This window comes from Triturus cristatus, chromosome 2_2 (genome assembly GCF_964204655.1).
Source record: "Triturus cristatus chromosome 2_2, aTriCri1.1, whole genome shotgun sequence".
NCBI classification, from domain to species: domain Eukaryota; kingdom Metazoa; phylum Chordata; class Amphibia; order Caudata; family Salamandridae; genus Triturus; species Triturus cristatus.
This window is the reverse complement of record NC_140582.1, coordinates 547,356,073-547,378,256: the sequence shown is the minus strand read 5'-3', so window position 1 is coordinate 547,378,256 and position 22,184 is coordinate 547,356,073. Positions and strand designations below refer to the sequence as shown.

Genomic DNA, 22,184 nt, shown 5'->3' with positions numbered 1-22,184 from the left:
CAATCGCAGCACCGGCACATCGAGGGAAGCAGTTACACCCTCACGACGTCAGGCACGACGTTAAGTCTGCGCACTAGTTTTTCAGCGTAGATCTACTTAGCGCGATCTTTGTAGTGGCTACGCAACGTGGAGGACATTTTAAGGTCAGTGAACCGCATTGCGTTTCAACCTGCATTTGCGGCCATTTTAGAGGTGGTGAAACTACGCACGACGAAACCGCCATCTTGTGTGTGGCGAAAAGTGAACTCTTTAACAAACTTGTTTGTACCACGACAGAGAAGGTGTCAAGTGCTTGTCATCGGTGACACACACACCAAACAAGCATATTATAGTTAGCTTTCAATACGCGCATCACACATCGGTGATACTCACACCAGACGCTCCATTCAATTTACGATCAGCTGTTTGACGTCGGTGGTACTCACACAAGGCATACTATCAGAGCAATTTACAACTGGGTTCGTGCTGATTCTTCATTTGTTTTTCGTCAAAATATAAAGGCATGCCATCTTCACGGTGACATGCACACCAAACCTTTTAAGGACCTGCGAAGAGGTTAATTTTGCTTTGCACTGCGGTGATACGCACACCAGGAGTGTCAGTTGAGTTATTAAACACTCTCCCTTTTCAATGTTCTTGTTTAAAAAACATTTTTTAATTTTGAGTTGTGTTTAAAACATTGGGGCATTATTAGCATCTATAAGATGTATTGTTTTCTGCTTTTTCCTTGTATTACCTATTTGCATATGGTTTCCATTTGTCTTTGGTTTTTCACATTATCTCCTTAGTACTTTACACATCATTTTAAAAGCATACAACTTGTTCCTTTCTTATTTAGTAACCACAATGCAGTCTGTATCTCCACCTCCACCTTTCCTTGAATTACCTGGAGATCCTCCCATTTCATGGAAAAAATTGTATGATGCTGTCATTACCTACCTTGGTGCTATGGGTGCTTCTCGCTACAGGGCTGAAAAAAAAATGTCTGCTTCTGTATGCTCTGGGTTCGAAGGGAGATCGTTGTATAAACATTTGCCTCCTTTAGTACGTGCCGCAGAAGATGAGCATATCGACAAAATTGTTGAGGCAGTCAAGAAGTTAGAGCTGCGTTTTGATGTTCAGCCCAGTCTAGTCGTTGTTAGACACAAGTTTTTCAAACGCGAACAAAAGCATGGTGAAAATGTTTAAAATGTCATATCTGCTTTATGGATGTTGAGCACAGAATGTCAATACGAGGCATTTACGGACCAACTAATAAGAGACCAGTACATTTGTAAATGTTCTGATAAGATCATTCAGCAGAAACTGCTGTCCATGGGTAACCCCTCTCCTGAGGAGACAATCCGCATTGCGAAAAGCATTGAACTTTCAAAGTCTTCTGTAAAGGAATTGGATGAGAAGGTCACAGTCATGAAGGAAGAGCCTGTGACTCTTGTAAGGGCAAAGGATGTTAAAAGCAGTGTGTCGGTACGTCCTGAAAACAAGTTTTTCAAACAGTCTAATATATGTTTTAAATGTGGTAATTTCCCTCACTTCAAATCAGGATGACCTTCTCCTGCTAAAAATGTGGTTTGCAGAACATGCGGGAGGTTGGGACATTTTGCAAAAGTATGCCAGAGTGGGAAGCGTGGTTTTTCCTCTTCAATAGATGGAAAACATGTTTCAAACACTTCTTCTTCTTCCATTGCAAATGTGTCTGTCTCTGAATGCTCTGGTGACAATTACAGCAACATACAAGATGACTTGAGAGACATGGTTGTTGTTGTGAGAGAAATGAATACCATTACAGGTGACATCTCTGAGTGTGTGGATCCATATGTTGATGTTGAGATCGGTGGAAGGAATATATGCCTGTTAGTCGACTCGGGGGCAAGGATAACTATGTTAACTCAGGAATTGTTTAATGAGGTTTGGGGGTCTCATTTTTTAAGCCTCTGGATAGGTCTCCAGTTTTGTACGAAGGGAGGAGCATTGAACTAGCTGGATATTACGAAGACACACTGGAATTTAGGGGTAGGAAGATACTTGGGAAAGTGTATGTGGCGCTTAAAGGTTTAAACATTCGTGGGTGGTTCCACTAGGAAATGTTCAAGAAGGTACTCGAGATCAAGTTTCCATTCTCCGTTCAGATGACTTTGTAGATAAGTTGACAGAACGCTACCCTTCTGTTTTTGGTGAGGGTCTTCGTCAAGTTAAAGGATTTACTCATGTCATTAAGGTCAAAGATGATGCCATACCTGTCAAGCACAGGCTTAGAAATGTTCCGTTCAGCGTGAGGAATCAATTGGAGCAAGAACTTAGCGGTCTTTGCAAGAAAGGTATCATTGAGCCAATTGAATCGTCCCTTTGGCTCTCCCCCTTAGTCGTCGCAAAGAAAAAAAATGGTGAACTTCGCTTTTGCCTTGACACGCATTCTTAACAAGAATATTTGGATAGATTCCCATCCTCTCCCAAAGATTTCTGACATGTTATCGTTAATCAATGGTTCAAAGTGGTTTAGCAAGTTAGACTTGGCATCAGCTTACCACCATGTGGTTTTGGACCCTTCTTCTAGGCATCTTACTGCATTTGTCTCACCCATTGATTCTTTCCAATACTCCCGCATGCCGTTTGGGCTAGCCTCTGCGGCGGCAGTATTTCAAAGAATTATGTTGTCCATGCTTAAGGGGATAAAGGGTGTTGTTGTCTTTCAAGACGACGTGTTGATTCATGGTGAGTCATGTGACTCGCACAATGACACCATTTTTCATGTTCTAGATATTTTGCAAGAAAGCGGTGTTGTCCTAAAGAAGGAAAAATGTGTATTCAGGGTGCAGAAGGTGGAATACTTGGGGCATGTACTTTCTGAGCATGGTGTTGAGCTGAGACCAGGTCTTGTTAAAGCTATTGTCGACAGTCCTGCTCCCAAAGACAAAATTGGCCTTAAATCATTTGTTGGACTGTGTGAGTTTTACTCACGGTTTATACCGGACTATGCTTCTAGAGTTCAACCTTGTCTAACATGCTTAAGAAGAATGTTTCTTTTGTCTGGGATGACCGTTGTCAGGAGGTATTCGAGAGGATCAAGGATCAATTAATTAGCCCTAATGTCCTCAAACCTTTTGATCCCAACGCAATGTATACCCCTACTGTGGATGCTAGTGGCCTTGGCCTAGGTGTTGTTCTCACTCAGAGTATCAACGGGACCGAGCACACGTTGGGTTATGCCTCTAGGGTGCTATGTGGGTTAGAATTGAATTTTGCAGTCATTGAAAGAGAACTATTAGAGTGCTGGTGGGCCATAAGGAAGTTTAGTCCTTACATCTGGGGCAAACACTTTCAATTGCGCACAGATCACAGCCCCCTAGTATCTATTCTCTCAGGAGATAAACTCAAGGAACATACCCCAAGGATTGCTCGTTTGTCCACCAAGTTAATGCAGTATGACTTCGAGGTTTCGTACATTCCCGGAAACAAGAATGTGAGGGCTGATTATTTTTCCAGGTTTCTTGTTGAGGGAGAGAGTGAAGTCATTCATAAAGATGATGGTGATGATGATAGTTTTGTTGCTTCCCTGGTGTTGGATGACATGTGTGCTATGAATAAAACAGAATGGAGGGATGAATTCTCCAAGGATGTGTTACTTTGTGAAGTTGTCAACTGCGTTAAGAATGGTTGGCCAAGAGAGAAGAATGCACACTACTCCATGCAGACTTTTGTTAAAGTCTCGATGGAACTTTCTGTGGAGAATGGTCTATTGGTGTGTAGTGACAGATTGGTTCCCCCTGATGTGATTAGAACTAGGTTAATCAAGGGTGCACATGAGGGACATTTGGGTAAAACTTTTACCAGAAGAGGATTGCGTGAATATTTCTGGTGGCCTCAAATGGACAAAAACGTTGACAAGTTCATTGGTGAGTGTGTGATATGTTCTAATTCTGAGAAGAGTTTCAACGTCAGAACTCCTCCTCTTCAACCCATTGACTTACCTGCTAAGCCGTGGGAGAAGATTGGCATTGACCTTGTTGGTCCCTTCAATATGCTCCCTTCTCCTTCAAGATGTGCGATTGTGGCCATTGGTATTATTCAAAATGGCTCGAAGTATGTTTCATTAGTGAACCTAATTCTAAGAATGTGATTGACTTTTTAAAAGATCTCTTCAATTTGTCAGTCAGGAGTTTGAGTGTTTTCTGCGCCAAAGAGGAATATCACATTCCAGGAGTGCGCTCTATCATCCACAAACCAACGGTTTGGTGGAACGCATGAATAGGGTTCTTAACAACTGTGTACAGTGGGCGTTGGCTGGCAAGTGTAATTTCCAGAATGCTGTCAGGTCCATGTTATGGTTCTATCGCATCACACCCCACTCGTCTACCAAAGTGTCTCCCTATGAACTCTTGCGAGGCAGGAAACGTGTTTTAAAGTTTGTTCTGGATGGATGTCTAAATGGGTGAAGATGGATTCCGTGAGTGATGTGGATGGGTTTGTGAGAGACAATGTGTCTCAAACAAAATTTCGCCAGAAATCTTATTTTCATGCCAGGAAAAGATCTGTTCCACAATCATTTGTTGTTGGTGATGTAGTACGTGTGAAAATCCCTGTTCACAGGAAAAAAGGAAGCTTGAAATTCTCTGAACCTTTTATTGTGGTTAAAGTTTGCGGTAATGCTGTTAGAGTTAATCATAAGTGGTGAAACGTCTCTAGAATTGTAAAAAACACTGGATTTTCTGTAAATCAAGATTCACACTGTGGTCGAGCTGAGGGTCTGCCCTCTCCTCCTTCTTCAATGGTCGGCTTACGTAGAAGTTGCAGACAATGTTTTGTTCATGCTAAGTACCGTTAGATTGTATTTTCTACCTTCTCTGTTTTCCTGCTTTTCTCTACTCTTGTTCTACTTGTTCTACTCTACTTCTCTTCTTTTCCTTCGTCTGTTTATGAGGAGGAGGATAATGTAGTGGTCTTCTCTATTCTCCTCATGTTTAGAAAGCTCGCGCCATGATGTTCTGGCTGCGAGTATTCCACTGTAGAATATTGAATATTTTCTTTTGAATATGTTGGGCAGTTGCTGTTTGGTTGTGGACCGAGCCGGCTGCTGCGCAGCACCTGTGACTTCAATAAAGCTTTACTTCAAGCTTACTCACATCTTTTGGTGTTTACTTACTACACAGATCTGCGGACCCCCCTCACCCCCCCCCCCCCCCCACCTCAGCGCCTTGAGACCCTCACGGGTGAGTAGCACGCTTACAATTCCCTGATTGATTGATTTGTTAAAAGGGGGAAGGTGTTGTAGCTGTGGATTTCTGATGTTTGTTCTGGGGTCGCTCTCGAGTATGTGCACGCGTGCACTTGGGACGAGCAGCTCGGGCCATTCCATATCTTTACAATTGTTATGGTTTGGAGGTCTTATTCTTGTGCATTGTGAACTGTTTTTCACCCGCCTACTGTATATATTTTACTGTGATTTGAAATGTGGAGCTTTCCTGAGTGATGTAGCCAGCGCACAGGTTGAGTCAGTTTTACCTGGCTGTCTGGGGTGGTGGCTGTGTCAGCTGTGGGTTCTGTTACTGTACCACTAAATAAAGAATTTACTACCAATCTGGATCTCATTCGCTTTTATTGGTGGGAAGCGTATTTTCCAATACAAAGGTGCTCATGTGAAGAGGTATGTATACCTTGGCGCTATACAAAACAAAGACTAAAATATTCGTCTTCATTGTTGTTGAAGACAGCAAGCCCGGACACTCTAAAAAGTGTCCATAGAAGTTAGAGGATGAGCGCTTCGGCCTCTGCATCTGGTAGGAAAACGCTTTAATGATACAGGGCACAGAAAGACAGCATCCTTGATCCCATCACTTTCCTTTCGCCAAAAAACAGACTCTAATTTACATCTACTGACGGCATACAGACGTGAATCAGACATAATTGGATCCATTTCTTCCTCCCGTGCAGCAGGTGGCGCTGGAACTAGAGTAGAATTCACAGCCTTTTAATTTTCTTTAAACCGCTTCCGTATTGGGTCACTTCCGGTTCAAGGACCCGGTTGTGAAAAAGAAAGTAGGAAAACGCACAGTGTGTGTACTGTGTTATCATCAGCTGTGGCACCTTTACTATCTCTATGTCTCAGCGCTCGCAGCGGGAATGGATCAATGCAGAGGTGAGAGTCTCGGTAGCACAACTCCCAAACCCACGCTGGGACTCGTATTCATAGCATAAGGTTATAGAGGCATTTCGTAAGCCATTCCACCTGATCTTACCTTTGCTTGACCTAACTACGTAGGGCTTAATCACTGGTACGGTTCTCTATGAACGGCGGGCAAGATATCCCCTGTCTAAACACTATAAACCCATTACGACATTCTCTCGTCTGCCCTGCTTTGACTCTCTTACTCCAATAGCTACTATAGCATCCATATGTATCCTATTTAAAACTGCCCGTAAGTCGTGGCCGTCCAACAAAAGTACCTTCCATTCTGGGGTTTTGTGCCAATACTCAATCTGTCACCTCAACTTGATTAGCGGGTGCCCCCCTATTTTTAGTAATACGCACTTTCCTAAAAAGCAACATACCTGTGTACACTTCCATAAGATCACACTCGTTGGAAGCTTTTATCATCCTAGAGAACTTGTTTCGAAAGCATTTCCACTCAGTAAAATTGAGTAAATCTGCATAGAACACAAATGCTGTTACGAATGGGGTTGTGTCCTCCCCCCACCCCCCACCCCCCCCCCATTTTGACGTCTTTCTAATTACCATTGGTAACATTGAATAGGTTTCAAGCTGTTCGCTGTCGGTGTTTCTATGCCTCCTTAGGGCTTTGAAAAGGGTGAAATGGCGTGTCAGTGTAGAGAAGAAAACATTAATGCACTTAGTGTGCCCTTGTGTTCGTTTTTGTGGACCTACACGTATTTTTCCTCATGTTAGGTTGACCAAGACTAAAGGAAAGAAAGCCAGAAAATGGAGAAAGAAAGAAGGGGTAACAATGACAAAGGGAGAAAGCTAATGTAGTGTGGTACAAAAAAGAGACATGAGGTGGAATCAAAAGTAGGCAGCATTGGTATCAGGCCACCTCCACGTAAAGCAGGCCTAGCCTGGTTGAAGTACTCCTTTTCTGTACAGTGACAGTAGAAGGCATTTGGGAGTCTCTCAGTGCTGAAACCAAAAGGGTGTATTCTGGAAACTCCCCCTGTTGAGACGTTGATTGGGGTTATTTTGAAGAGGGTGAGAGGTCTGCTGTAAATGAGGAAGTTGTCCAGTTCCAAGGTAGGTTAGATAAGTTAATTTATTAAGATAAGATGTGAAGAGCCCCACCAGAAGCAGCCTTCCTGCTGCTCAGCCCATACACCACTGCCAACCTCACTCATCCTACATTCCACAGCATCATCACGCTCCCAACATTCCACACCACATTCATACTGGCTAAACAGGTCGTTCTGTGTGGAATCTTAGTGGCAGTCGACAACATTGTTAATTTCTTCCCACAGACTTGCTCACTTTAATATACATGCTCGGAGTGTCTGTTCTCTCCTCCTGTCTTAGTCGTTGTGTCCTTGCCTTAGTGTCCCGGGGTCAGTGACCTTGTACTTGTTTCAGTGCCTTTTAGTGACCCAGTGTCCCTGTATTCCCATGTCCCAGTGTTGGGTCTCAGAACTAGTATCTCAATGTCAATTCCTGTCACAATGTCCGTCTGTCAGTGTCTCCCTTTCATTGTCCTAATGTCAGCCCTGGATCAGTGCATGTGCCTATGTGTGCCTTTACCAATTTGTCAGTGTCCTTGAGCCAATATCCTTATCTCAATGCCTGTGCCATTGTTCCAGTGTCACCATACCAATGTCGAGTATCAGTGTTGATTTGCCCATATCCGTATCCTAGTGATTCTGTCCATTTGTCAGTGCCCCTGTGTGCATGTCCCATTGTGAGTACACTTGGGTCTGTCCTGTTTGTCAACATGCCACGGCAATGTCCCGTTGTCATTGATGAGTACCTGTGGCAGTGTGGCAATGATGGCGCCCCTTAATCTGTTTATCTTTGTTTTTGTTGGTGTTTCTGTGTCGGTTTCCTAGTGTCAGTGCGGGTACTCTGTGTTATTGTACTAGTCATATTATCTTGCATGATGCCATTGTTTGCCTATAAACGACTTCTAGCTTTCTAAGTCCACTCCAAAGTACTAATTGGATGGAAGAGTGCTGAGGGTAAAGATGGATTAGGAATCTCGTGATATAAAAATGGATTAGGGCAGAGGAGTGTTTGATAACTTGAAAAAAGTTGTGAAAAAAATGTTTGCTCGAAAAAAGCTCACTTCAAAAAATTGGTGCATTGATAAGTAAAACGTGCAGTGCAGTGACTCGTGCAGCCTTACAGGTTATCACCCATTATACTAACTTAAGTAAATGAACTTGATGGATGCAATGTCATTGATAGTTTGTTTCTCAGCGGACTGCTGGTCTAATTTTAGCCTGCATTCTGATGGTATCTAGAGTTTTTGGAAGTGTTAACACGCACTAAGCTTTTGTTTTCAAAGTAATCTCTGGCCAGCTGCCAGTGCCATTTACGGTGGCAAGCATTATTATGAGGGTGCGCAGCCCTAATTGGCCCCCCATTGGCTACCTCTTTGTGTACTAACACATCCCAGACAGGCATGCACTAATTCACACCGACTATTTGTGGAGTGTGTTTGTTCAACCTGCTACAACAAAATATTTAGGTCTGTGCTAATTCATGAAAAGTGTCATTTTCTTTAAGAATTTCTGAGGGCATATTACCAAGGAGTTGCGATAAGTATCGCAAAGCGAGCTTAGCGCTGTTATTTTTATCGCCGGCTATCGCTGGATTTAATCGCCGATATAGCGTTGTATTATCAACGTTTATCTCAAAGGCGATAAGAAATCCAGCGGTAGCGGGGTTTTCTATGGAACATCGCTGGTTTTCCAGCGATGTTCCATGGAAAACGACGATAGGCGTGATAATAAGGCCCTGTGACCTTAGCCTCACAATCCACCCCCCATGTTAGTTATGCCTTAGTCAGGAATTTAACAGACGTTAAATTCCTGCGTTAAGGCAGAGTTAGTGCAATTAAAATTATCGCTGCAACTCGTTGGTAATATCGCGAAGCTGCCTTTGCGATATTTACCTGTGTTGTTTCGACAGCCACGCCTACTTTGCATCTCATTAGCGATGCGATAGTAGGCGTGCTGGAAACGGATGCTAAGTAAGGAAAACACACACTAGCGTGTCCTTGATGATAGTGCAATATAATTTTTGCTGCTTTTCGCCTGAAAACGGACGCTAAAGCGGCGATAATTATATCGCCAGCCCTTGATAATATGCCCCATGGTTTTACTTTTAGCAGTGTTACTTTGCCACACACCCAGAACAGATGGTAATCAGTCTCTAGCTTCAAAGATTGCTATATTGATTTCTTTTGTACCAAAAACTTTTTCAGTCTATTCCAACACCTGGATACCCTCACGGGTGATAAGCAATGCATTACAAATCAACTGATTGATTGCAAAACTGTTTCACATCATGGATCAACTTATTATTTCCTTCAACATAAACTCTCTACTGACATGGCTTGTTTCAGCCTGACAAATAGTCCTTTACCCGGAAATCATATGAGTTACGTCACATTTTGCCTCTGTGTGAGTAGAAGAAATACATTTGTGCTGGGTAATGTTTATCAAATCAATTTGTTTGTCTACATGTTATCCAGTGTTGTTCTCGATCATGTGGTTTACAGTATATGCAGGGCTGTCTATAGAGGAACACTCTCCAACGTGACTCTCTTATCACCCCACCATTAAAGGCTGTCCCACATAGGTGACTAGCTTCCGACTCTTACAAGGACAATGCATGTGTGGCCCACAGTGACACCTGCTGATCACCTGGAGAGTTTTGTTGAACTCAGAATGGAAAATCCACCTGTAACCCTAGCTCGGTTCTAGGTCTCTCTTGAGAATTCCTTTCAATATTTTTGCCAAGTGGTGTATGTTAAAGCACAAGGTCCAGTAACATTTTCCTTTCCATAATGTAATTTCTTCTGTATTGTCTGTTTCCTTGAGTTACTCTTTCTCTAAGTTCATCTGATTGTCTTCCTTTTACTTAATCTCAATTTCTACATTTTACATTTAGTTTTCTTCTCCTTACATCTACTTTTTGTCCTCCCTCTTCTCTCTATACTCCCCTCCCTGTCTACATCCCCCTCTGGTCTTCATTCGTGTTTGTCCTTCCTCTGCTTCACCATCCATCCCTTGCATTATCTCCCTTTCCTCCCCCTCCATATGTTAATGTCTCTCACCCTTTCACTTCTTCTTTCTGTTGTTGCTTATTTTTCCCCATTGTCATTTTGTTCCCCCATTGTTGTTTTCTCTCTACGCTTGTAATTTCCATTCTGCCTCTGTTACTCTCGCCTTCTCCTTTTGTCTCCATTCCATCATTCTACCAGCTCCTCATCTATCTTTAAGTCCTCTCCTTGACTTCCAGTTGTCTCACATATATGACATTTAAAATGCACACAAACTGTATTGTGCTTCTTTCTGCTAGTTATGTATGCCCGTGGTCCACATAATTGCACTCATTCTAGAATAATGTGCAATTCTTAGCTCTACACGATGATGGAAGGCCACCGAGCACTAGATGAGGACACTTTTTTGAAGTAACTTTAACTTACCCCTGACAGCTGGAATTAGTATGCCATGTGCATGTAGCCTGTACAAAAAACAGAATCTGGCACAGCTGAGGGTCTCATAGTTGCCTTTCCTATGTTTGAAGGGCTGTTTTCTATGTATTCCAAGTCCAGAGCACATTCCTCAGTTACAAGCTAGTCCCATAAAATACGAGACTGTTGGTCCCCAAATCCCTTTCTTCTCCAGCTAAAGCCATCTAAGTCCTGGACCTGTCTTGTGTTTCTGGAATTCCTAAATAGGTAATTACTGTACAGTCAACAATTCAACTAATATAACCTCAGTTCCATGTTGATAAACTCTGAACATCCTGTTTACTGTATTAATTGCTGTATATAGCCTTTCTAATATAAACAACAATATATATATATTGAAAAGTAGAAATATAGTATATTTAACACAATTCTAATGTTTCACTTTTGTACTGTTCATATTGTTTCTGGTTGACAAGTAGGTTGCAAAAGAAAAAATGCAATATTTCTGTTAGGTTTTATAAAATGTTCATAAACCCTGAGTTTTTTTTGGTTCTGGTGAGATGTTAGAAGATAACCACAAGCTGTGATCTAATTAATATATTGAAAAGACATTACATTAATGGTGTTTATTTTTTATTATCTGCAAAATTATTGAAGTCTCTAGTTTCATTCGCAGACTGCAAAAATATCGCACATGAAAGGAGTCTTTCATATGTTTCTTTTATCTAGTCAAAGAAAATTAACCATTATTCTCCTTTGGTGGTTAAACAGTGTTCAATAAGTTAACCCATATTCCTGCACTGAACATGTTGTCCCCTTTCCCTTAGGTCCGATACTGATAGTACATTGAATTACTTAACTTATAAAATTAGGTTATTGATTCCAGATCTACTGAGGTGTACACAACCCACAACCCACTTCTTATGAATTATGAAGATTTGTGTTAAAATAATTAAATTGGTGCATATAGATAAGCAGGGAAAGAAGGACATTGAACTGTATGATGTTTATAATGATTCATGACTTGTAATGGGACTGGTGGTACTCCTCAACTAATGATTGATGTTCGCATAGAGGAGGTGGTTGCTTGTTCTACCAGATTAGCATTCTCTAATATACCCTGATTGATATGTGTATTTCATGAAATTTATGTTATTAGAAATTCAGTTGGCATATTCACTAGGTGCTTAGAGCTATGGTAGCTCTACTGAAGTAATTGACTGCATTGGGAAACATGTTCTATTTGGGACATGTGTTGTGTAAATGTATAAAATACAAACAAAGGATGTTGGACCTTATAAATAATGTCACTGAGCTACATGCAATAAAGAACTGTAGTAATATTTGTCAAAAGAATTGTAGAAATATTTGTCAGAAGCAGTTATTTAATAGGTGTACAACCACTTTAACAAATGTCCGTTCCCAAAACTAGGCAATAGATGCTCAAATTTAGTTCATCACAAGTTTCATTGTTCATTATTAGCAGATAAACAAGCCATTTGTTCCTTCCAACATTATGTAACTGCTTCAGACCATTAAATGAATGTAAAGTGCAGTGAAACAATACATGCTTCGGCATTGTAAATATTCTGGTCTGATGATTCAGTCTCAGTCTCACCATTCTGTTCCACTCCTTATGCTGTTATCCTTAAGGGCATGTCTTCCTTGTACCCTAACCAATCTGAGAAGTGGCCAGTAGTTTATTGGCTGTCCAGAGGGGTTGGTAATACGCAGATTTTTATTGCTAAATACTTACGATCAGCTGCGTCTCATGGGTTGGAAGGTCCAGAAAAACATATCATGAAGACTGTATTGTAAGGAACTTTAGACCCACCCCCCTGCCTTTGTTAGGTATTTCCTAAAAAGGATTTCCACCATACAAAGGCTCGATGACCGCCTTAATGACAAATTTGAAGCGTTGCCCATGGGTTTCTTGTATAGGCAAGAGTATTATAGAATTTGGGGTAAGACCCTTTGTATTCCCCCCTGAATCCATTAATGACTTCGATTGGCTTGCAGAGGGTTGGCCTGAGGTAGTTCCTTCTGTCACTCACAATAAAAATGAGATACTTTTAGAGGCAACTAGTTTGGGTCATGTTTACCTGGTTTACCTTAGGCCTCAACCTAGATTAATGATCAGTGTAATACTGAATTTCAGATAATATACTTGCAAGAAACAGTTGATAATTTTCACATTGAGAATTTTCTGGCTTTTTTTACGCCAGCCGTACCATCAAGTGCAGAATAGGCGAAAGAGGGGGGTTGCTACTTGGTTTCTACCTTACTTCTAGTTAAAGTTCGGGAAACAGTTACCGATTCATTATATGATCAATTTTTAATATTGGCAATAGAGGACAGCCCCAATTTGGTTATATTTAACTATTAGCAATTACAATTAACAGTAGATTTGACACTTCAAATGCAGATGTTGTTAATGCTTCTGAGAAGGAATCGGATCAATTCTTACCATCTTTAGACAGAGACGTCTTTTTAGTATGGGCGAGGGGTTTAATTCTAGCAGTTGCTTCGTCCTGCCTAAAAAGATTTGTGAGATATTGGATGCCCAGGTAGAGAGACAATCTAGTTTTTTACAGAATCGGTCTGTTGATACTTTGCACAATGAATGTACTTGTTAGGTTTAATTTGTCAATGGCAAACAACTTATGTTCCTCTGCTCCCAAATTACTACTCACATTAATTGGTAGGTTCAGCACCATTTATTTTTGGGAAAAAAAAAAATATATATTTTTTTGTACTGGTGTACCATAACCAACTAGTATCCATCGTCCGTTTCACAGTAAGTTCTAACTGTAGAAATAACCACAATCCCATAGTGTTAACTATTTATGAAAACATCTCCTAAATTCATTGTTGTGGAAAATATTGAGGTTGTTAGAACAAATGGCATGAGAACACAGTAGGCAGGAGTGGATCAAAGTACTTTTAATACCTCCCAAATTTAAAACAAACATAGACTAGACATTATTTGCCTTTTGGAAAGGGGGTTATTGGCACCCAGAGACTGTCCTGAAGCGAAGGGACTCTGTCTTCCATCGCAACAGGAGGTGATTTTGCTAACACTATGAGAGAGGGGGCGTGGCCTAATCGTGCTTCAAAGCGCTGCTGCAGTCCTGTATTGCGCCTGGATGAGGCTGAGCTGGGCCATCCCTCTGACTACTTCAAGACCAGAAGGTATTTGTGTGTTCTACTGTACATCTGTTTGATATAAACAATGGTACTTGACATGGGAACTTTGTGGGTTGTTTGACCGTTGTCGCCTGTGCAGTTGGGGTGTGACGATTTTTTTTTTTTTTTGCTCCCTACAACTGGCAAACAATAGACTTTGGAGTGGACATCCCACATAAGATTGTGAGGGAACCTATTCACGGTTCTACAGGCGCATCTGGTCAGGTTTAACTGACGATCGAATTCTATCGCTCCCCAAGTTGCCTTCTCCCAGTTTATCTGTATCTGATTGTCGGGAAAACTTGGCCACCCAGCCCTCGCGGCCAGAAGTTTTAGGGCACACAAAGCCGTTGGCCTATTTGGGCATTCTCGGGTGCAACCCAGTAAACCAGTTATCCCGGGGAGTCAGATGTTGCAAGTAGAAAAGACAGTCCAGGACCCTCTCGAGTAGTTCTTATTCTTCCTCCTGCCTTGGCCCCCTATGTTGTGGTACTGACTTTTGTTGCCATTAAGTTATGGGGTAAGAGAAAACTACCACAGCCTAAGAAAAAAAAGTTAGCCACTGGCTTTCCCAAATGGGCGACGAAGGGCAAACTTTGGCCTAGAGGGTGGACTGGTTGGACTAACGCTCAAAACCTTTGATAGGAATTGTGTAGTCATTAATTTTGACTGTCCCAGAGCTGTCTCAATGATTTTGAATCTTGCTAGGCAGCCTATCCATTATTCGGGCTTTTCCTCTCGGATGCTTTTATTGCTCGCTGGCAGTTCTAACTTGATCATGGATTGGGGATAGAACTAATTATTGGGGCTATAAGGCCACCCCAGGTCAGTGACATGGTTATACACACCTGTAATAGATTTGAGGTTCTGGGGGCAGATGTACTCGACTGACTGCACGTTTTGACCTTGAAATGCCCCCCACCTCGGAAGAGCTATTGGTTTCGGGTTAGTAGGGTGTTGACCCAGATAGCTGCACAGGGGTCCTCACAGAATGAAGTACTTTGTGATCCAGATGAGTGCAGCCATGCTGTTGTGATAACAAGAACTCTGGTTATTGCCTCAACAAAGGGCATGGTCTTTGTGGCCAGACAGTAAGTTGTATCAGTAGGGGGACTTGTGGTGGGGTACCTACTGCTAGGAATGTTGAGATGCTAGGTGGAGCCCATCAAATGGTGTAAATCTCACCACAGTAGAGAATAATGCCTGTAGGACTACTGTCACCCCAGAAACTGAGGCCAAACTAATTAGGGTCATTTCTTTTACTATTTATGCCTGCCACATTGCAGGAGACTAACCTGAGGGGGTTAACAGTGGTGTCTTCCTTAGCTATAAGGCAGACAACACTGTTGGCCCCCTAAGGTTAGCCTCCTGGTATGTGGCACCATAAATAGTCAAATAAATTACCCCAGTTGGTTTGGCGTTTCTCAGCTCTTTTTCTATAGTATGCCTACAGGAGATGTGGGGAGCTCCTTTTTTTTCTCTCGAGGGCTATAAATCACATTTCCATCCTGCAGTACCTTTACTTAGGGGACACCATAAGGAGGAGTTTGTTGACTTATGTCTCTCTTTCCCTAAACTGTAGGATCGAGCACATGGCAGTTAGTTCAGCTGATTTGCAAGTATTCAGGCTAACCTCCCCTGCAGTGGATGATCTTGTTTTGTTAAACTTTTATAATACGACTACTAATTTAGCCTTTAGCAGCACACTCTCCACTCTTAGGGATCAATTGTTGAACATGGATACGTGTAGCAATGTAAACGCAGGATTTATTTTAGTGGGAGATTTTAATACTCACCCTTAATCCTTTGCCCCAAGTAATCAAGTGCATAAATAAGATTTCTTGAACCTTGGAACACATTCAAGCGAGTGACTTTTTAGATAAATTACTTTTAGAATTTAACTTGGAATGTGCCATGACCAATACCTTCCATAGCACAAATGGTAGTTTTGCCCTTACTTTTAGTGGATGAGGCTTATACTCCACAATAGATTTTATTTTTACTTCTGTATGTTTGTGGGATTAGATCATTTTGACTGCAGTCTCTGGTTTTAGTGCTCACTATTATGTCTCTGTCCATGTTACCAACTTGTTTATGCGAACCTCGGTTCAGGGTGTTTTTAACCATTTGGAGGGTGTAGCACCTGATCAGGGACGAAGCTTGAGGTGGTCGAAGATTGTTTTTTAACCCCTTCGGTGCTCATGACGGAACGGTTCCGTCATGAGCCACGGTTGAGCTGTGCTCATGACGGAACCGTTCCGTCATGACCACGCCCGCGCAAGATTCCGTCAGCACAGCGGCGGAATCTGCGCAGCATGGAAGGGGTTAAGGACTTGTGAATGCTAGACGAAGAGAATTTGATCTGTGCTTGGGGGACTTATGAGAAGATAGCGTTTTTCTGAATGCTTATTCAGTGACTGGCGCAGATATTAAAGCCAGGCTATCCCTCCCCTCTAAACCAGTAGCATATAGTAATCCCCGTTGCTTTGACGAAGATTGCTCGAAAGCTCATAAATTATTAATGTCTGCGTTCAAAGCTCAGCCCAAAGACCAGTGTAAAATAGCCAATAGACTCGTTGCTTACAAGGAGGTGCTAGACTTAAGACAGAGAGCAATTAAAGAGTAAGCTTAGGCTGATCTCACAGAGGCCTCTCTTACGGCTGATAGCAGTAAAGTCTGGGAGGTTGTTTATTGTCCTTTATTTAATGATAACTGGGCCGACACCACTTCCTCACATATCCTTCCGGACAAGTTGATTTGGCATTTTGAGGTTATCTATAACTATCTGGACATTGGTCTTCAGGATGAGCCATCTTTGTTAACTAGGCATCAATGCAGTCTTACACTTAATGTCGATGATATCATGCTCACCATACAATGCATGATTGGTCATAAGGCTCCTGGACGGGATCCCTGCTGGCTTGGTTAAGATATCACCTGAGCTCGGAGTCCTAATTCTCTAACTCGTATGTTTAACCTGGTAGTATGTAGAGGCCTCCCACATTCCTGGTCCCAGTCCGTCATTTATTCCAGTATACAAATAGGGGTCCAGAGACCAGCCTAGCTGTTACAGGCCTATCTCCCTGATTGATTCGGTAGTCAAGGTGATGAGCAGTATTTTTTGGAAGGGGACATCGGCATGGGTGGAGGACGGCTCCATTCTTTCCAATCTACAATTTGGGTTTCGCCCGTGTTGAGGGATGTGTGACCAGTGCCTGAACATTTTTCTATTAATCAGCAAGAATATTGTGGTGAAACGGGGGTCACTGTTTGTTTATTGCATGTTTGAATCTGTCCTCTCTGCCTTTGACAGAGTAAAAGACCCAAGTTCTAGTCCATTTTGCTGGACATGGGAATGGACATATATATTGTTTATTTCCTCAGCGAACTGCACAGGAATATGATTGCAGTCCGATATAACTCAGATGGGTATTGTACGAGTGCCTTCCCCTTAAAGAGTGTTTTAAAAATTATTTTTATTGATTTTCTTAGCTGTTTGATGCCATTCCAGTAGGGCAATACAACATTTTCGTATACATACAAATCATAAGATTAAAATACAACACACACTTTAAAAAGCACTCCAATCATCTTAAAAAACATACATTTTTCCACTAAAAAACAATTACGTCCAAAAGCCAAGCACCAATCATAAAGATATTCTGAAATCCGTAAAACTGAATTAATCATACAGTTAAACAAAAAGGACATTGTCATTTTGCAAAAAGAAACAACTTATTTTGTACTAGATAGAACCACAGCAGTGATTAACGTACAAAATATAATTATATTTGTGCAAAATGCAATTTTAACTAGAGAGTCCATCCAAATTCAAAGTGGGACACATCCATTAAAACTGGTTTTACATAGATCTATAATTAGCCATCCAATTAAACAAGATAAACATTATCATTGTACAGAATACAGTTCCTTTTGTACAAGATAGAACCACAGCAGTAATAAATGTACAAAATAAAATTATATTTGTGCAAGATGCAGTTATGACAAGAGGGAAGCTGAAAATCAGTTCTCATTACGGTGTAGGCCCAATTCTAATGAATTGCAAATGAAAACAGTGGTGGACCATCCGACTACTAGTTCAAACTGGAACACTATTCCTTGGAACCTATTTCACGATAACCATCCATCATGCCCCATTTTACAAGCCTCAGTGTTCCCATAATATACCTGTCATACGATAAGCCACAACTGATCTGTTAACTGTTCAGCAAAAGCACACAAATTTACGAAATGGCACAGCACAATTGTATACTTTCACATTTTAAAATCACTGTCACTAGATCACATGTATGACAACCCTGTAAGTCTTTTTTTTTTAAACATTTTTTAGTTTAGTAATTTTATCGAAGCTCAAGAATAGTAAGGCTTACAAAGATATAATACAACTTTACCTTATTAATAAATTGTATCATTAGTAAGAACGGCTGAACCAAGAAAACATTCTTAACAATATTGGAATATTAAATTAAGGTATAGAAATAAACATAATGAACAATGAGAAGCGAAATTATACATCTTATTAAACATATTACTTTTTTTATTTACAAAAAGAAGAGCAAGAAAAGGAAGAAGCACAAATAAAGAATAAGGAAAGAGAGAATGGAAATTAAGGAAAGAAGAGAAAGATAATTAGTTATTAGGAGAGTGAAGACTAGAAAATAGTCAAGGGGAGCCAGAGTATATCAGATTTGATTTTCCGAGATGAAGAAGAAACAGTGAATATTCTATGTTCATCACAAATAAGGTTCCACCAAGTCATGGTAGATAATGCAGAATTGTCTTTCCAACATGATAAAATAATTTTAAAGGCAAGAGCAATAAATCAATCAAATAAAACAGGTTTTGGAGATAAGCAATCAAAGTCAGCAGATATGGTACCAAGAAAAACATTCTGAACAGAAAATGGAATAGTACATGAGAAAAACAATAAACATTTTGCCCAGTTAGATTTCCAAATAAAGATTAACTTTAGAACAATAAAAGAGGATGTGACTCAAAGTACCATCAGATTTAAGACATGACCAACAGGAGGGGGGAAACAGATGAGTACATTTTATGTAAAAAAAGAAGGGGTAATTATAGCTCTACTGTTTATAAAAAATAAAGATTGAGTTATATTGGCAGCCTCAGACGTTTTTAATAATTTACTCCATAATAAGTCCCATTGATGGATAGACAATGATTGAGATAAATCACTTTCCCATAATAGTTCCGTAGGTTACTTATGTCTAATAGTAAGAGGGGAAGAGATAGACTTCTAAATAAAGGAGGCTTTAGGTGAGGAATCAGCGGAAAGATCAAATAGAGGTGTCAAAGGAGTAAACTGAGAAATATCAGGTGTAAAATTATTGTTCAATAAATAGTTCAGTAGTAAAGGGATTAATTAATTGTATTGTTGGAGCGAGGAATCAGAAAGGCCGTATTTCTCCTGTAGTTGTTAGAAGGATAAAACAGAATTATGTGAAGTCAAGTGATGGTCAAAAAAAAATACCCTTTTCTTTCCAATGTTTGAAGTAGAATGATTTGTGGCGAAATTGAACACATTTGTTGTACCAAATAGAGGTTGCAAGGAAGGATTGTTGAGAATCAGATCCCTGGTTAAAAAGATTACGTAGTAGAGTATCTAAGAATAGGGTGTTTTGATATGAAGGTACAATTAGAAATAGAAATAAAGTTCCTAAAGGAAAGTTCATTTAACAAAGAATGTTCAAAAGCAATCCATTTAGGTATAGGAGCATCACAATAATCCTTAGAAATAGCAAAATATTGACAAATAATTAAAAAGGCAGTACGACGCAACCTAAAATCAGTTCAGTTTTTGGTCTAATTAGCTTCGATATGGCAATACGAGCACACCTATTATTCCAAAGGAACTTTATACATATAGAATTAATTTGGAAAAAATAATAATTAGGAATTTTAAAGGGTAGCATAGAAAGTAAAAAGAGGACATGAGGGACAATCATCATTTTGATAGTTTCTAATCTTCCCCACCAAGATAAAAAACAGAGGAGACCAGAAGGATAATAACGTTTGGATTCTGGATTTTAGGACAGTAAAATAATTATAAGCAAGTGCATCGGGCATATTAGATGAAAACCAGATTCCTAAATATTTAATCCAAGTAAAATTTGTCTTATGAAACATATAATGATAACAAGAGGCATTTAGTGGTAGGATTTCAGTTTTGGAAAAATTTAATTTATAACCAGAAACCTTGGAGAAGTAAGTTATCATCAAGTGTTGCATCTGATTCGTTCCAGGAAGGGTTCCAAGCATAGGAGAACAAGCATTGGCATAGCCAATAGGTCTCGCCTTTGGGACCTTATAAGTGTTTAGCCATGCAACACTTGATGTTGTTGCACCAAGGATATTGTGCTTGATAACTAAACACTTATTAGGTCCCAAAGGCGAGACCTATTGGCTATGCCAATGCTTGTTTTGTCTGGTATTACCTCCTTAGTGAGCCCTGAACGCTGCCATTCTAGGCTTATGTTGGACACACAGCTGTTCGTAGTGCACATATGATGTGCCTGATAATCTTGCACTGCTGTAACTTGTGAATCACCACAATACGTGTGTGAAGGGAATGCTGCATTACTTACTTGTGTCCATGGCATGTATGTGATATGTGCGTGAGCCCAGCGTGTACTGCTGTAACATGCGATGTACCATTTGTGTGGTCCGTGTACGGGAGGCTGCAATACTTGTGTCAGTGGTGTGAGCGTGACTCGTTTTCACTGGCAACTAGCGATGTTTTAGACTTTGTGTGAGAAAAGTTGAATTGCTACTGTCCGTGTGGTATGTAGGATGTCTGTAGGGGTGAAATGTGCACTTCTGTAACACGCGGAGTTGCTATATATGCTGTGTGTGACGGGAGCTCGCATTGGTAATGTGAGCGAGAGAGAGGGCGAAGCCTGCGACTGACAGGAAAGCCATCCATTCATGAGCAAAAGTTGACTCTGTGGTATTGTATACAATGCAGTCTTCAACGGACAGCTGGATATTTTTGTAGCGAGATCCCAAAAAATAGTCCAGCATCCCAGTGCAAAACAGTCAGTGGATGATGTGGGCTGGTCCATTGCTGTATCGTGAGGTGGGTAGAAGCAAAATGTGAATGATTCTTGAACAGACTAATGGATGATATATTTGCTGCTGTTTGAGATGCTAAAGGTACAATACAGGCTCCGCCTGATGATAAAGTGTGCTGCTTTAAAATAAAAGGTAGTACTTTAGGACCGCACAGGGCAGTAGAAGGAGACGGTGTTAGTGTGGATTGGTTCTTTATGTAGGTCTTCTGTTCTGGGACACTTTGCTGTAATGTTTGCTAGAGCGTGGTGATATAGATTGTGATATGTGCGTAAATAAAAATCTATGTCTGATTAGGGTCTCCTGGCTCGTATTGTCAGTGGCGTAGCCAGTGTGTCCTGGGACCTAGCGCAAGGATTGATATAGGCCCCCTGACCGCTCATTGAACTGTGAAATACACCAATAATCAAGGTTAGTGCGCCCCTCAGTGTCTGGTCCTGGTGTCACTGCACCTGCTTTACCAATGGAAGCCACGCCACTGTGTGTCGTCTTCCAATTTCTTTGCTTCCTGCATAGACTCTTTGTCTCAAGCTCTCTATTATCATTTACCTTGCTATCATTAGATTTATAGTAAACTGCACCTTATTGCAACTGTTAACAAAGTAGTAACCTGGTGGAAAAGTAGCAAGCACAGTACCCAGCACAACATGCATTGGCAAAGCCAATAGGTTTTGTTATGCGAGATCTATTGGCTTTGTTAATGCTTGTATTACTATTGTTTAAGTATTTTGTGACCAGTGCATTGAAATAAACTGCATTTTGAGATTTATTAATAATATAATTCGATATGCGCATGGCTACTCCAGAACATAGTGTTCCAGCGCTAGGGAGCGGACACAATAAGCACGAGATAACCCAGTTTAAGGGGGGTTGTACTCTAAATAAAATAACCAGGTTTAAAAGATTTTTTAAAAAAATTCTAGTACAGGGGGATGAGTAAATTAACAGCGAGGAGGAAAGGAGGTGGTGATTTAAAATTGGGAGATTAGGTTGTTAAAAACAATGGTGGTGGTTTAACACGACTAATGCATGTCGAAGGCAGAGCTGCCGACCTTGGAACTGGGGGACTGGGTTGGAGTCTTGGCGCCGGCTCAACATCCAGTGATCCTGGACAAATCACTTAATTCCCCCTTCACCGTGTGCAATAGGGATAACATAAAATGAAAGTGCCTGTGCTCATGTAAAACACTCAAATATCCAATACTTTCGGGAACATGAGTGAGGAGATTCACTTACAAGAGACTTCTTCCCCAT

At 40.9% G+C, this 22,184-nt stretch overlaps 1 protein-coding gene across 1 annotated transcript in view; it reads left to right on the top strand.

The window, feature by feature from the left end:
- Nucleotides 1–5,996: 5,996 nt before the first annotated feature.
- PLRG1 (pleiotropic regulator 1) overlaps nucleotides 5,997–22,184 on the top strand; it is a 202,408-nt gene continuing 186,220 nt past the window's right edge. Inside the window, exon 1 of the mRNA XM_085641696.1 lies at nucleotides 5,997–6,133. Within this exon, the coding sequence (XP_085497822.1) occupies nucleotides 6,095–6,133 (39 nt within the window). The 5' untranslated portion in view covers nucleotides 5,997–6,094. The remainder of the gene's footprint in view (nucleotides 6,134–22,184) is intronic.